At 41.1% G+C, this 16,125-nt stretch overlaps 2 protein-coding genes across 3 annotated transcripts in view; both read left to right on the forward strand.

The window, feature by feature from the left end:
- The window catches only part of tsr3 (TSR3 ribosome maturation factor), an 8,837-nt gene extending 8,680 nt beyond the window's left edge, over nt 1–157 (forward strand). Inside the window, 1 exon segment of the mRNA XM_035531207.1 lies at nt 1–157. This exon segment is cut by the window's left edge and continues 1,403 nt beyond it. The gene's annotated coding sequence lies outside the window, so the exon portion shown is untranslated.
- Nucleotides 158–644: 487 nt separating this feature from the next.
- On the forward strand, nt 645–15,913 carry pdpk1b (3-phosphoinositide dependent protein kinase 1b). 2 transcript variants are annotated; one of them, XM_027011718.2, is made up of 14 exons: nt 645–769; nt 5,321–5,515; nt 8,391–8,433; nt 8,960–9,097; nt 9,672–9,816; nt 10,944–11,041; nt 11,897–11,972; nt 12,077–12,145; nt 12,282–12,378; nt 12,587–12,760; nt 13,466–13,695; nt 13,884–13,941; nt 14,036–14,188; nt 14,356–15,913. In XM_027011718.2, exons 1-14 carry the CDS (start codon nt 746–748, stop codon nt 14,467–14,469), a joined length of 1,614 nt encoding a protein of 537 aa, XP_026867519.2. In that variant the 5' UTR covers nt 645–745; the 3' UTR covers nt 14,470–15,913. The 2 variants fall into 2 exon arrangements, with proteins under 2 accessions (XP_026867519.2, XP_026867518.2); XM_027011717.2 differs by lacking the exons at nt 645–769; nt 8,391–8,433 and having other exon boundaries at nt 5,426–5,515.
- The last annotated feature ends 212 nt before the right edge of the window (nt 15,914–16,125 follow it).

Genomic DNA, 16,125 nt, shown 5'->3' on the forward strand with positions numbered 1-16,125 from the left:
TTTGTAAGGAAATTTTGTATTTAGTTACATTTACTAATGTGTCATGACACTTCTTTGTGTTATGTTTGTTGGTGACAACCTAGACTATATGCTGTTCCACAAAAACATGTGAAATGTATCAAATTTTAGGCTAAGCCTTTCACCAAGAAAAAAAAAAACAAAAAACACAAACTTAAGTCACTATGCTAATAAATTTTGTTTGCAATAAATAAGTTACCTTGTAATTATATAGGTAACTTAGTTGGACTTTTACCAGTAGTTGTTGGGGTAATACTTTCTGACTCCTGTTCAGGTTGATTTTGTAGGCTTGTTGCATCTATTTGAATCATTATTCGTTAAAGTAACAGCTTAATATTAAGTGGCTATTGTCCACCTTTGAGTAGATGTGTTTTGTGTAGCAATATAGACTTAGAGCACAAGTTTAACTTTCTGAGCACAGTGTTGAGATAAAGTTGTCAAAGCACTTGTATAGTTCAATTCAGTATTTAGTCAGCTAACAATACCCAGCAGCCGTCCTCAAATTAAATTACGGTCGTAATGCTCGTTAAAAACATTTTGCAAACTTTTCATGTTTTAGTAACGGATCTGAGCGCGTGAGGGCGCGCGCAGGGGAGCGTCCGCACCTCTTGACTGCGGTAACATTGTTGTGGAGTGACGTCACAGCTGTAAAATGAAGGCGCAGCGGCAGCCATGACTACAGGCTCTATAATTATTTAATCCAAATAAATACTAGCGGAAAACGTCCATGGCAAGAGCCACAAGTCAGATCGTGAGTATTGGAATTGTCTTCGCAATACTGATTCGAAGCCGTTGATCGGCGCATAACGTATGGCAGCTGTTAGACAACATTTTCTTAAGGCCTTCATTTCAACCTCGGTGGCTAGGCAAACGTTAGGTAACTAGCTAGCAGCTTTCGTTAGCTGCTACTTAGCTAACCTAATGTTATTCCCGTCGTTATTGGGTTGTTGTTGTTTAACTCAACCCTGGGAATGCATGTTTAATTTCGGAATTTCGGTTACTAGTAGGTGGGGTCTATTGGATGGATGCCGAACATTTTATTATTTCACGTCAGCTGTCTAGCTAGCCTATCTAGCTAACTAGAGAGCTTGCTAACCTAAAATGGCTAGCCTGCTAATTGCGGCAAAACAAACTGTTCTGTTCCTGGCTGTCCCGAGCTTGATAACTGGCCAACAACTCAAATCAACTCGCTTAATTCCCTGGTACGACGGGCCGAAGTTAACCACTAGTCACTTAGTGTAGATAGCGTTGTGATATGTCATTTTAGGTAAACCTATGAGTCGCATCTTACTCTGACTAAATATGACAGCTTCATGTATTTTTTAAACCCGTAGCTAATAGCAGCTCTCCTCGGTCATATAGCCATCTGCGTTGGTTTCCCATCAGTTTAGCTATTCTTCACTGGCTAGCTAACCTAGCTACCTCCCGCTAGCGTCATGGGCATAAAGCACAAAACGACTAGCATATTAGCTCGCAAGCTAGATCGGTGTTAGCACCGTTTGGCCTTCTCAGCTTACGCCTTTTCTTGACCCATTCGATATCGTCGTTTTTCCAGTTTTGTAATTAAAAATGCCACCTTAGTAATTTAGCCAGGGGCGCCCCCTGTGAGTTAAAGCTAGGTGCTGGCTTCCAGGCACAGTTAGGTAGCTTTACGAGTTGGACGTATTAAGTAAAGGGGCCAGGCTAGGTAAGTGGTGTTGGCTTGATTGGACTTTTTACGTGAAGTGCAAATCATGTCATTTTAGCTACTGGACTGTGAACACCGATCTCGATAGCTACAACAGACAGCGTCATATAACAAAATGGCAGGGGATGTATAATGATCATAGTGTACTAACGACAAATTATGACACTATACACTTGTAGGCCGTGCTACCGGCCTCCCGGTCGACCTTTTAAGGGATTCATATGGAAAATGCGGTGAATCCTTCCGCCCCACCCCGTATAGCGTGATGCCTGAGAACTCTGACATCTAGTCCAATTCCAAATATAACTGCATTTGCCCGTTTTCGGTATTTTATGTCTACAACCTCTACAGTAAATGCAAAGCAGAGCTGTTATTGGGCTTGTCAACAATACTTATTCTATCATTTCAGTTTGGTTACTATGCTATATTGACGTGACTCCTCCTTCTTGTGTCTGTCATATTCACTTGACATATGCTGGCAAATATGAATCTGGGTTGAGGTTTCAGTGGGACTTTTCTCTATATTTGCTGTTAGTAACATCTTTATGGCACGCTCTCACATATAATGTTAAGTTCCGTGAAATGTTTGTGTGTATTCTGAGAAATGTGCTTGTGTTTCACAATCCTAAAACGATCCATTTTGGGTCCCCATTGTCATGACACACGCTTCAGATGATGCAAACCCACTTGCTTGTTTCCAGAAAGCAAATGTTTCATTATAACACATGCTCACATATACGTCTCCAGTCACAGAAACCCCAGGAAGTGGATCAGACAGCCCTGTATAGAAGTGTCTACAAAACACAAAAGAAAAAACAACCTAGTTTTGTATACAGGAGCAAAGTATTAGGTATTATGTCATTTGTTATGAAGTTATGAAAGCTAGAAAAGATAATAATAACAATAAGAAGTTTGTTCATGTAGTACCTTTCAGTACTTTAAAATACAGCTCAGTACAGTGCCTGCTTCATCAGAAGTGTACGTCTTGTGTGCCCAATTTTTTGCTTGTACCTTGGATTGTGATGGAAAGCTCACTGCAAGATATGGTGACGTTTGTTTTAAAAATCTAATATCCTCATGCTAAGTTCATTTTATAGTTATGTTGGTGATATATGCTAGTTACTGTGGACTCACACTACATGATTGTGTCATTTTCTCACATCTGTCTGCATCTTCTAACCATTATCTCATGTAAATTGTGTATTTGGCACACTGTATCACTATTGGCAGGGTCATAAAGTTATTTAATATTAACTATAAGGCTATTGATTTGGTTTGTCTTGAAGTTGATCACTTTAAGTTTCAGTGAAATGAGGTGCTTTGTTGGCTACAAAGTGCGACTTGTATCAAACTCCATCCATGTCTGTGAGACATGGTTTTATAGATACCAGGTGCCATCATCTCTGTTTACCAAGCTGGTCAGCTGCTTGCATTTTCCTTTATGCTGCTTAATAAACACAGATGACAGTTGAACCTTTGAGCTGAGGTCAGTGTCGGTAATATCAGCACTCTCACATAACTAAAGTCGTCATCGTATATATGATTAGTCAGTAGCCAGTTTGTGGGATACAAACTGTATTCTGTTAAACTGTTATTCAGTGAAAAGAAAAATCTGTTAGACTGCCTGTGTGACTAGGTAACCCATGAATCATTTTGCTTGCGTCATGTATACACTCATTGCATTGTGAGATACATAGATTAACTATTAGGCTATGTTACATTACTAGATACACTATCTGTCACTGAATTGGGCAACAATTTACCAATTAAGGCAGAACCACCACCATTTTCATAATAAGATGAGCTAATTGATAAAATGCCTGATTTTATCTCAGCATCTGAAAATGTAAGAAATGGAGAAATTGACAATTACATCTTTGCATATGTCTTATGCGGTGGTATATTTTGCCACCCTGTAAATGCTTATAAGATGTTGGCCCTTGTCCAGTGCTTGTCATGATGTTTCTTTTCAAATCACTCTGTATACAGCTTTTGAGGTTAAGTGGTATACTCCATAATGTTGTAGTCCATACATTGATATAATCCCAACCCATAACTGTCTTAATTGGCCCATTTTCAACCATCACTGCAATGTACTTCAAGAAGAGTTGCATAGGAAATTATATTTTACACCAGTATGGCTTTGACACAGCTAAATTCACACTGTTTAGATATTTCATTTATAATTCATCCAGAAATTATTTTTAAGTGCCACATCTAGATAAATATATCTATATCATTTTGAGTAGGGTAGATAAAATGAATTGAGTAGGCTGCTATGAGATTAGATAACTTGATCTAGCAGTAAAACCGCCCTGATTGTTTCTTCTAAGGGCAATTATCTTCCTTACCTTCCTTACAGTTATCTTTGTTACACTCTTCCAGTTGTCTCTGGCAGTGTGCTCTGGTTCATTGTCCTGCCCAAAGACAAAGACATTCTCTGGTTTGCGCTTTCTGGCAGAAGGGAAATGGAATTCTATTGAGCATTTCTTCACCAATTGTCTTCTCATCCATCCTGTTGCCTGCCACTGCTGTTGGAAGCCGGTTCCATGCCAGTACTGAATACAAATCCATCTCTGTTTTCCTACCACAGTCATATTTAAAACCATACCACTGTTACATCCATCAAAAATGTAAAACCGGCCCCGCTTGACTACCAGCAACAGCATGAACGTGGTGTGGCCTAGTTTTAGGACAGTGTTTGATTTGTGCACTCGCAAGAATTGCTTTTTCTCTTATCAGTCATGACTTCTTCCTGGACAGTGTTTGAAAAATGTTTGACCCATGAACACCATCTTCAGATATGTTTATGCCACAGTTCCTCATGGCCTCACAGTAGCTTAAGAAACACTCTTGTTAAGGAGTAACTGAATTTAGAGGCACCAAGAAGTTTCAGCTACACAGTATTCATTTTTCTCCACCTCTGTCCAATGCACTGCCCTAAACTGAAAGGGACGGTCACTATTTATAAAATTGTCTTGTAGCATTTTCTTACTTCTCTTTAATCAGCCCCTTGCTGAGGATACTATATTATTTTCATTTTAACTTATTCTCCATCATGAGGGGACCTAGTCTGTCATCACAATGTTACCAGTGCACTTGTCTCCTTGTATTTTATGCCTGTTTTTGAATGAGATTAATTTCCTTTTTGTGAACTGGTGAAAGTTTCTAATTCCTTTTTTTTTTCTTTTTTTTTTTTCTTTTTTAAATTACATAGTACTAAGGCATTTTATACATTATTGAGGACAGAAATCCCAAGTAATTTTTTATTTGAAAACAAAAAATAAATCAAAATAGCTGATGGCACATACTACCTTATACAGCCATCACAAGACATGGAAAGAGCTGATCATCTTCTGCTCTCTAATTGGTTCAATTTCTTAAAATTCTGTTAAAAAAGCTTAAATTCCACAGTGCCCTGAATTGTGCTTCCATGAGTGATGTCGAATGGAAATGTGACGACGTGCTATGTATGGTAGGATTTTGATGGAGTTGTATGGTAATCACCACTATTGTAAACACAAAACAGTAGTGTTGTCATGTTTCCATTCATGGATTACACTGATTTATTAATTTGACATCCTCCTCTCCCTTGTCTGTTTCTTTCTCTTTCAGTATGATGTTACACCCCTTCACTCCTCTGGTCTCTGCCCTTGTCCATCCATGGTAAGAGGTCAGCAGGACACGCCTCGTCTCCACGGCAACAGCATGGAAGGTCCAGCCCCTCCCTCCCAGCCAACTCAACCACGCAAGAAGCGGCCCGAGGATTTTAAATTTGGCAAAATATTGGGAGAGGGCTCCTTCTCTACGGTACAACACACACATACGATATTTAAAATTTAAAATTTTGATATGTTAATAATACACATACGATAATATTGTAAATGATCCAGCACCAGTGACTAGGGCAGATATTTGTGTGGTAAAGTTGGACATTTGCAATGCTTGAAATACCATATGATTTTCATATGAGGTAGTGACAACTGAGTCGTGTTGTGGTCTGAAGTAATACAGGAAAGGAAGGAACAATTATATAATTTGGCATTGGTTAGCATTACAGCTATGAACAGTTTATTATAGTATTAGTAGCCTACCTTTTAGATTAACAGCTAATATCAGCAAACATAAATTCACGTCAGTGATTGTTTAAATTATGAACAGGTTAATACTAAACAAACTGTAGATGGAAATACTACCAGAAACACTGAGACAAGTAGCAAAAGTTTAATACCAATACCAGATCACACACATGCTAATATCAGTACCATATTACACCCTTATAGGCTAATAATAATTAAACTCTTGCAATATGTGCCCGTATTTAGTGTATATTAACTAGACAAATGTTAGGTACTCACTTTAGGTCATGTACACACAACACAAAATTCTGTAATATTACAGAAGCTGTAGGCTGCTCATACGCTTCTCTCCTGTCTACTCCTTACTACTCGGACACCAAGCAGCTGCACGATCGGTGCAGGATCGTTGGGTTTGGTTTCTCTTAAAGGGGCAGCGTCTTGTACATATTTTTGTTCAAATTTTCTACAAACATTGAGATCATCATTCATTCTTTTGGCCATGGTAATCATGTAGTGAAAATTTGCAGTCTCTCTGTGCACACACTAGTGTTGCATTGTATAACGGTACTGAAAAAGTTGTACTGTCCTGCAGTACTAGAGTTTTGAAAAGTTTTGAAAACACCAGCATTTTCAAACACTTGATACTTTTGTTATTCAAATTAATATTTGATCTGGCGAACAGGAATCTGCCTCTTTAAGTAAAATGCTGACAGCAGTGGCATTGCTATTGGTGTGTGATGTTGTGAGAAACAACCCTGGCTGAGTTTGTAACGTGAGCCGTAGCAAACGAGAGGTGAGTGGAGAGAGCATAGCACTTTTTTGTTTTTCTCAGAGACTAGACTTGAAGAGGTGGCAGCAGCCTCAGCAACACTTGAACTCACAGAGAAAGGGGGGAAAATGAAATGGAATATGGAGATATTTCATCTTAAAAGTAGACAACAAAGATGAATCCCCTAAACACGGCAGCACTGCTGTCCGAGCACTGTTTTAAAAGGGGGAGGGGGTTTATACAGTCTAAGGATGGGGTTAGCAGTAACTCAACAGTTTTGAGATTATGCTGCTTTTTTAGTTAACACAGATTAGGCTATTGTAATTTTTCCTTGAACGCTATAGCTTGATTTTATTTAATAATAATACGTTAGATTTATATAGTGTTTTTCAATAACCCAAATATTCTTACAGAGTAAATGGGGGGGAAAATATGCTAAAGGTTTGTGGGGGGGGGTTCTGAAAACGTCCAGGTTTGAAGTAAAGCATAATAATGACATTTGAGTCTTTCCCCTTTTGTAGGAATGCATAGAAATTCATGATTAGGCATCGGTATCAAAACAAAAAACTTTGGTATCCTCACAGCACTATGCTGTGATAATGTTTCAGTATCCATATCGAAACAAAGATATTGGTATCATGACAATCACTAGCCCACACACAAAATGCCTTAGACAAGGCTTCACCTATACGATAAAATACAAATGGATACAAAATACTGAGGAATTCTAATGTTTAGAATGGTATGTGGCCCATTTTGGAAACATGTAACATCAGTCGTAGTCTATGAATGTTGAATTAATCTCAGTGTTGTCTTAATTATCCAGTTCCCACTGGGTAAATCCAAATATCAATCTGAGTTATAATTAGCCAACCAGACAGAAATTTGCTCATTAAAGTGTGACCCACTTGTGTGAGCTGTGACATTTAATGGCCCAATCTATCTTTGTCACTAATGCAGTGATAATGCATTGTGGTAAGCTCCATCAGTTTCTGGTAATGAGAAGATAGGATAGTCATCCTCTACTTTACTGGCTCCTATACTGAACACTTTTGTGTTCGCCATTTGTGGTCAGAAACGTTTTGGTCAGCCTGCTCCTTCCTTCACTGCAAACTTGCTTTTAATTTTTTTCTTACCTTATGTTGTACAACAGTGGCACCTGCTGATATTCACCTAAATGTCTCTCGGCAGCTGTTTCTCTCCCCATGCTTTTTCCAATGTATTACTACCTATTGAATCTATCAGTCTTTTTCTGGAAGGTTCTTTTTCCATGTAATTAGAGAGGGTGGCCCAGTACTTATCGTGGGTGAGTGTAAAATTATTTTTGGATCTATGCGTCCTAAATTTCAGGATTCATAATCCAGGCCGCTATTTGGACACAAGGCACCGAAATGTTGTAATGTTTTTACTCCAACAAAGAGACAATAATTTGCTGTAAAACATTTAATTTCAATATACATACATGAATGCACACACACACATGCATGCCTTCTCTTGTCTTTTACTCATTAATGCTGTCTTCCAGCTACAGCAGTGTCGATGATGTACGTTTATTTTCATTTCCAGCTACAGCAGTGTCGATGATGTACGTTTATTTTCATTTCCAGCTACAGCAGTGTCGATGATGTGCGTATATTTTCATTTCCAGCTACAGCAGTGTCGATGATGTGCGTATTTGGTTAACTTTCCTAACGACACCTTTATAGGAATGCCTGGGTGGATGATTGCCAGCAAGGAAAGATGAGAGGGAGGAAAGGACATTTAAGGACATGCAGATTAAAATTAAAACAGACTTTTTTTTTAATTTTGCATTTGTTGAATTCTCCCTTCTTGCTAGGTTGTCCTTGCAAAAGAGCATTCAACAGGGAAGGAGTATGCAAGTAAGTGATTTACTCACAATGCTCTCATATTCACCACTGGTCTTTCTCATCTACAGGGATCTACCAAAATGGAATAAACTTAAAATGTCACTGGGCCCCTCAATAGCTTCATTGTGTTTTCCTATTCAGCATGGATTCAGAAGAACTGTATTCTTCCATGAGTCACTCTGCCCTTCCACACCATCACCATTTGGTGTTTTCTAGTGGAAGTAAAGGCAGTTTATAGGAAGCTCAAGATAAGCCTCCTGCCCTATGCATTATTGGATGCTATCAGCTTAGTTACTGTATGCAGGCACCTGATGGCGGCATCCTTAGCCTCCTATGTAGTGGAGGCTAATTTGATCATTATTTGTAATTTGATAGTTATTTGTACACGTTTACTGCATGGAGAAGCTAGCTATTTCAAGGCTAACACAGTTATTGACCTGAATACATGTTTGCTGTTATTATTTTACAAAGCCTGTGCAGATATGAGTATGATGGAATGTATATGTGTGTGTGTGTGTGTGTGTGTGTGTGTGTGTAGTTAAGATTCTAGTGAAGCGCCATATCATGAAGGAGAACAAGGCGCAGTATGTAAAGAGAGAGAGAGATGTGATGTCCATTCTGGATCACCCTTTCTTTGTCAAACTCTACTTCACTTTCCAGGATGAGGAGAAACTTTGTATCCTTCTCTTTCAAAACCACAAACACCTGTGCAACCGATGGGAAGCGCTTTTACTTCTAAGTCCAGCTGTGCTATGGTGGCAGTGTCAATGTGTCGCTGCTTATGGATAATGGTTCTTCACTAGTGTGTGGAATAGTTTGTCATGTACTTCACTTTATTATTGTTCGTGTACCTATATAATCTGTTGTTAGAATACTGCTCTCTAACATGAGACTGAGCAGAGAAACTGCTTATCTGTGCAGTGTTGCCAGCTTTGTGGAACACCTGGTTATATCGGTTTTATTATACAGAGAGAGCCATTCAAATTGTGCTACTCTATCAAACTAAATCATATGACATAAAAAATAACAGGCTTTTTTAACAGTAATTTCACACAATTTATTGGAGGCACTGGACAAATATACACATCTCACATACATACATACACACACACACACACACACACACACACACACACACACACACACACACATATATATATATATATATATACACACATACACATACACACACACATACATGCATACATACTAACTACTATTTCATGAGGTTTTTCTGAGCACAGGGTCAGATTTTGGTTTGAGCTATGCTAAGAATGGAGAACTGCTGAAATACATCCGTAAAATTGGCTCATTCGATGACACCTGCACGCGTTTCTACTCAGCTGAGATTGTCTGTGCCCTCGAGTACCTGCATCAGAAAGGCATCATCCACAGGTGAGTGTGCACACACGTGCAGGTGGCTGTTTAGTTGATGGCACGTGTGTTTGTGCTCGCATGTGCCTGGTTGCACACGTGCACGAGGTTTCCAGCCGCCGAAACCAAGGTGCCCCGTGCGGGCACATAAACACATCCCGTACTGCTTGTGTCTCTGCCATCCAAACATGATGAGAGTCGGGCCATTTGAACGACGCTGCAGTCATTCGTCGTTGCTGGCACCATCCTTGTTTTGAATTGGCGAATCCCCTGTGGAGAAGTATGTTCAAAACAATAGGGCAGACTAATACTCAGCCAGAGGACAGAGCAGTGGGTTATTGCTGATTTCACTCAAAGAAACACTCATCTACATTGAAACTGCTAAAGTGTCACCCTGCCACTTGCAGACAAGGTCTCCATTTGTTTTCATATTTTCTTGAATAAGAAACGGCTTCAAATAAGTGCAATTTGCCATCCTCTTTAACACAAAAAAATACCAAAGCAGCCGGTAGCTTACTAAACGTACTCAACCGTCATCATCGCTTCTGATGCATGTTTGGCTGTGGCTACTTTCTGCGCTCTGATCCCATGAGGTACCAAGCTAAGATGTTTAGGTCCCTCCAGCACCGGTAGTCTTTAAAAACACATGGGCCATCTGGAATCTCTGGGAATTTTAACCTCTGTCCAGTAACAGGGTGTGGACGTTAAATTGGTGTGCACAGTGTTCAACTGGCCGGACAAAACTTGTTAAAAGCTTCCAATTTTCTGTACATTCAGTTAGCTCAAAGAGTACAGTGCTGCAGCAGCAGAGGGAAAACAACTGTCATCTTATTGTTATCTTACATATTATGTTTTACAAGTTTATATATTACATATTGTTGTGTGTGTGTATATATATAAAACAATATGTAAGATAACAATAAGATATTTTCCCTCTGCTACTGCAGCACTATGCTCTTTGAGCTATCTGAATGTTTGATATGTTAATGAAATGCTGATGTTTGACGAGTCGCTTCAGATTTCAGCCCCAGTGCTGCTGGGAAGTGTGTGCGCCTGTGTGTGTGACCTGGAGTTGGGGCATGGGTGTCTGCGTGGGTGCCTGATCATGCTGACATTTTAAGGTTTGATGTATCTGTTTGTTTCTGCAGAGATCTGAAGCCAGAGAATATTCTACTCAGTGAGGAAATGCACATTCAGATCACAGACTTCGGCACAGCCAAACAGCTGTCCTCCGACAGTAGGCAGGGTGAGAATCACACACACCCCAACTCGCAGACTAGCAGTTCTGTGTATGCATACAGTAAGCAGAATAATGCTCAGGCACGTAGGAGTATAAGCTAGCTCACTCTTAGTCAGAAATCAAGCAGAATTGACTACACCACTGATAAACCACTGGTGTTTAAATACACATTCACATTATGACAACGTGTTTGTACAACGTTACAAACAATTGACTGGCTCATTTTATATAACCATTAGATGGTGCAGACCAGTAAAGAAACTGACTATTGGGATCACTTTCTGAGCTTAAAGTGATGTATGTACTGTGGTAGAGCAGTGGATCTGCACTGGTTGACCCCTCAGAGTGGCAGCTACTTTAATTTAAGTTTTTAGCCAGTCACAGCAGCTAAATGGAAGACTTTATATCTGAAGCTTAAGAAAGTTCCTCTGCAATTACAACCCCTGCAGTTACAACCTCTACCGCATAGCACCTGCCAAAATCAGAATAAGAGTTCACTGCAACTGCTCCCAGATCAGTGCAAGGCCTAGAAACAGTTAGAATGCGTCTGCAGGGTAGTGGTATATGGTGGCACTTTCTACATATGGGCAGCGCCGTGCTGTGCACACAGGAAATACTCAGACACAGAGAGTATTATATTACTGCCCGACTTTTATAGTCCCTCTCCCTGTATCTATATGAAGTGTGTCATTCCACGCATCCACGTCAGTGTAAGGCAGACGGGTTCAGTTAGCAGCACAGCCTAACGTGCTGCCCCGGGGTGTGTGTTGTATGTGTGTGCATGCGCCCGTGCCCTATAGCCACACATATGAATCAGCCTTCAGCTGTCAGATACTCAGACAGTAACCCTTCTGTCCACAGCTCGAGCAAACTCATTTGTGGGAACGGCTCAGTACGTCTCGCCAGAGTTGCTCACCGAGAAGTCTGCCTGCAAGAGGTGTGCACACACTCTTATCTGTGTCTGCTTTATGTTTTCTTAATCTCACTGAGTTTTTTTTTTTTTTTTTTAAAGATTAACACCCCCTCCCTGTTTTTTGGCAGTTCGGATCTCTGGGCATTAGGCTGCATTATTTACCAGTTGGTCGCTGGGTTACCACCATTCAGAGCAGGGTAAGTTCAATTTACTAAGGCTTTACCACCAATCAGTGTAGATTAGGGCGAAACATCAGCCAGCTGTACCACTATTATGGATGCGATTATGCTCGCGCTCTCTCTCTCTCTCTCTTTCTCTTTCTTTCTCGCTCAGAAATGAATATCTAATATTCCAGAAGATTATAAAGTTAGAGTATGAGTTTCCAGAGAAGTTCTTCCCCAAAGCCAAGAATCTAGTGGAACAGCTTCTGGTGAGCAACTCTGTTTATTTTAGATGGTGACCATAGGTAACCACAACAGCTGCTGCTTTTTCAAGTTAAGACATGCCCTACATTACCTTTGCGACAGCAGATATTCTGTATGACAAACACAAAACCCTCATACATAGACCACATATCACGTTGCACCATCATGAGCTACTAACGATATTTGTGTCTTTACATAATTTTTAAAAAATAGTTATTGGATCCCTGCAAGCGGATTGGCTGCGAGGAAATGGGCGGGTACGAGCCGCTGAAATCCCACCCTTTTTTTGAATCTATCAGCTGGGACGACTTGCACCTGCAGACTCCGCCCAAACTTACCCCCTACTTGCCTGCCATGTCTGAGGATGACGAGGACTGCTACGGCAACGTAAGCCATATTTGCATACAGCAACGCCTTCAGAGCTTGGAGGGCTTCAATCACTGTCTCAGCTTCGGCTTCTGGCACAGGAGGAGGTGTAGTGGGGCCTTGGAGAAAAACAAAGGCTGTTGGGAGGGTGTTTCTCGACATCAATACTTGTTTGTTTGTTTGTTTGTTTGTTTGTTTGTTTATTGCTTTAGTCCATTCCTTTGTGGAGAGGGGAGCTAGGTCTGTTATAAGTGAAATGCCTAACTGGTTTCTGCTTCTTTTCTATAGGCATTTAGAAAACTGTAAAAAGTGCACCCAATAGAAAACTGTGTCAGGAAGCATACGAGCTTGGTTCTGAGTCAGCAGAGCTTTTTGCAAAGCCTTTTCCATATTGTTCCACATGGCCCAAACGGTGTTCTAAACTGTTCACTCAAACCTTAATTAACCGTATAGCACAGGCTGAAGGCAGCAGACAAACATGGTCTCAAACCCGCATCTTCCAGGCAGTTATGCACTTGAACACCAGAACAAAGAGCCAAATCTCTGGCACAGTAAACACATGTGCCTTCCTAAGTGACAGTCTCCATCACAGTGTATTAAAAACAAGCTGCACAAAAACACAGAGCTGGTTGTTGTTGCTAAAACTGATGCTTTTGGGACTTTTCATTAGGCTCTCTCTCTCTCTCTCTCTCTCTCTCTCTCTCTCTCTCTCTCTCTCTCTCTCAGTATGATGATCTCTTAAGCCAGTTTAGCAGCATGCAAGTGGCCCTGCCTGGCTCCACCTCCTCTGTGGATGAACCCACTGAGAATCCTCTTCCTGTATGTAACCCCGCCCCCAGCGTGGATCAGTTCATCCATATACATGAGCTGGACAGTAACAGCATGGAGCTGGACCTGCAGTTCAGTGAAGAGGAGAAACGCCTCCTTCTGGACAAACAGGGCGCCGTGAATCCCTGGTGTGGACAACACACACACTCGCATAACGCCTGCATTTGTAGAGATGATGTGTAATGAGGTGGAAAGAGCCCCATGAGAAGAAGCTTGCATGGCTAAAACAGGCGCCCAGAATCCACAACTGTTAAATCATTTTGCATGTCGTTTCTCCATCCAATGAATGACAGTTGCTTTTTGACATCTACTTCAGGCACCAGTTTGTGGAGAACAACCTCATCCTTAAGATGGGCCCTGTCGACAAGCGCAAAGTGAGTTGCTGGCTTGGTGCAGACAGTGCCTACTTTATGCAGCAAGCAGTAGGGCTGACTGGTCTCTTTGTGTTGCCTGTCCCCTTTGCCCTAGGGTCTGTTTGCACGGCGCCGGCAGCTGCTTCTGACTGAAGGCCCCCACCTGTATTATGTGGACCCAGTGAACAAGGTTCTGAAGGGGGAGATCCCCTGGTCCCCGGAGCTCCGACCTGAAGCCAAGAACTTCAAAACGTTCTTTGTTCACACGGTAACCGCGCACCTGTCACTCAATAGCTACTGTCCAGTCACAGGTGGCTGGTTGTTGTTCGTACCAGGGCAGGTGTTTTTACTTTATTGTTCATTTTAATTTTATCTTTCTATTGGTTTATTACCTGCCTCTTGTACTTGTCCTGATTTTAAAACGATTGTTCACAGCCGAACCGGACCTACTATTTGATGGACCCAAGTGGCAACGCTGACAAATGGTGTAAGAAGATCCACGAAGTATGGAGGAAGATCTACCACAAACACCAGAGCCCCAGCCTATAGGAGCTCTCCACTACGGCCACACCCCCAGCAGCCTTTTGACCAATCACAGAACATACACACCTCTTGTAGAGTCAACTTTCTAATTTGTTTCTCTTTTTATCACTTTTACTCAACCCTTGCTGTATCTCACTTTATCTTTTCTTTCTCTATCTTATTTTCTCTCTCTCTCTCTCTATCCTCTGAGAGACTGTCTTATACAAACACAATCTTTTACCCCAGGATCTCAGTGTATACAGGGGGTGTGTCCCCTCTGTTTGATTGGTCTGTATTTAGAGTTAAGGCAGGTCCTTTGCCCTCATTGGCCACAGTTGCTGGTCTGGCTGATCTGATTGGAGGATGTGGTTTTGAATTTCTGTGGTGGGAGATCCTGCTCCTCAAGTTGTTTGTGTTCTGAATCAAAACTCTTTGAACAAAAGTATACATTACAGGAAATAACTCCACCTGAATCATCACCAAACCACAACAATCACTGCAGAACTATGGGTAATGTAGTTCTAGAGGGTAATCCATCACCCAAGGCTCTGAGCCAATTGCGCGACTGATTTTCAGTTTGTTTTTTTTTTCCTTCAAATTGTCTGCAATGGGATATTGACTGTGTGTATGTTTCTGAGTGGAGACATGACCAGGTGTGTGTGTGCGAGTGGGTGCGCAAGCGTGCATGCACAGGTGTCTTGAGACACCTTGAGATTGTAGTGTGTGTGTGTGTGTGGGTGGGTGGGGTTCCTTCTCACGTGTGTTTTTAACCAGAAGGACATAGGCATGTGCGAATGTGTGTATGCATGTATGGACACCTTTGTCCTTGCATGCGTGTGTGTGCGTGTGCGTGTGTGTGTGTATGACAGTGTCTCCACTTCCTGGTTGGTAACTGATGACTGTGATGTATAGTTGATGTAATATTGAACTTGGAGGTTGAGTAGAGCAAGGTGACTCTTGGATCCGGGTTTTGTATTTTTATTCTTGTATAAGGTTATTGGGCTTCTCTGTTCGGGCCCATCTACTCTGTGTTATTTAAATTCTAATATATGAAAATCATTTGGATTGAAGTCATGTTCGAGGGCCTTGCTGTGTATGTTTTGAAATGTAAAGCCTTTGAATGTGAAGAATTATTGTAAACTATGATATTTTACAGCTTTTTTTTTCTTACTATATCATATACATTTTCTATTTGCGCAGTGATTGACTCATATTCTGATAATTTAAAGCCTTCGCTTACAGACCCCGCGCACACTTGGGCTCGTGTGTGTGTGTGTGTGTGTGTGTGTGTGTGTGTGTGTGTGTGTGTGTGTGTGTGTGTGAGAAAGAGAGAGAAAAAGAGGTAGAGACAGCGCACGTGTGTGGGGGTCTGTCTTTGTGTGGGCGCTGTGTGTATTTTCCCCGTCTAGCTCTTGAGCTCGACGACACCTAGAACTGAAATAAAGCATGTAGGGGTTTAGGCCGAGAGAAACCACGCCTCTTGTCTTGTTTTGACCAATCACACCTTTGTCATAACAAATGACTAACAGCTTAGAGGCTGTAGTGTGTCATGATGGAACATCTTCTGGTTCTGCAGATAATAGTGCTTTAAGTGAAAGATACTTGGAGTAAAGCACGAAAAAGTGGAGTGCGTCTAGAACGCAAAATGCAATGTGTTTTGCAATCTTATGTGAAAGCATTACG

Source organism: Electrophorus electricus, chromosome 10 (genome assembly GCF_013358815.1).
Source record: "Electrophorus electricus isolate fEleEle1 chromosome 10, fEleEle1.pri, whole genome shotgun sequence".
Classification (NCBI taxonomy): Eukaryota; Metazoa; Chordata; class Actinopteri; order Gymnotiformes; family Gymnotidae; genus Electrophorus; species Electrophorus electricus.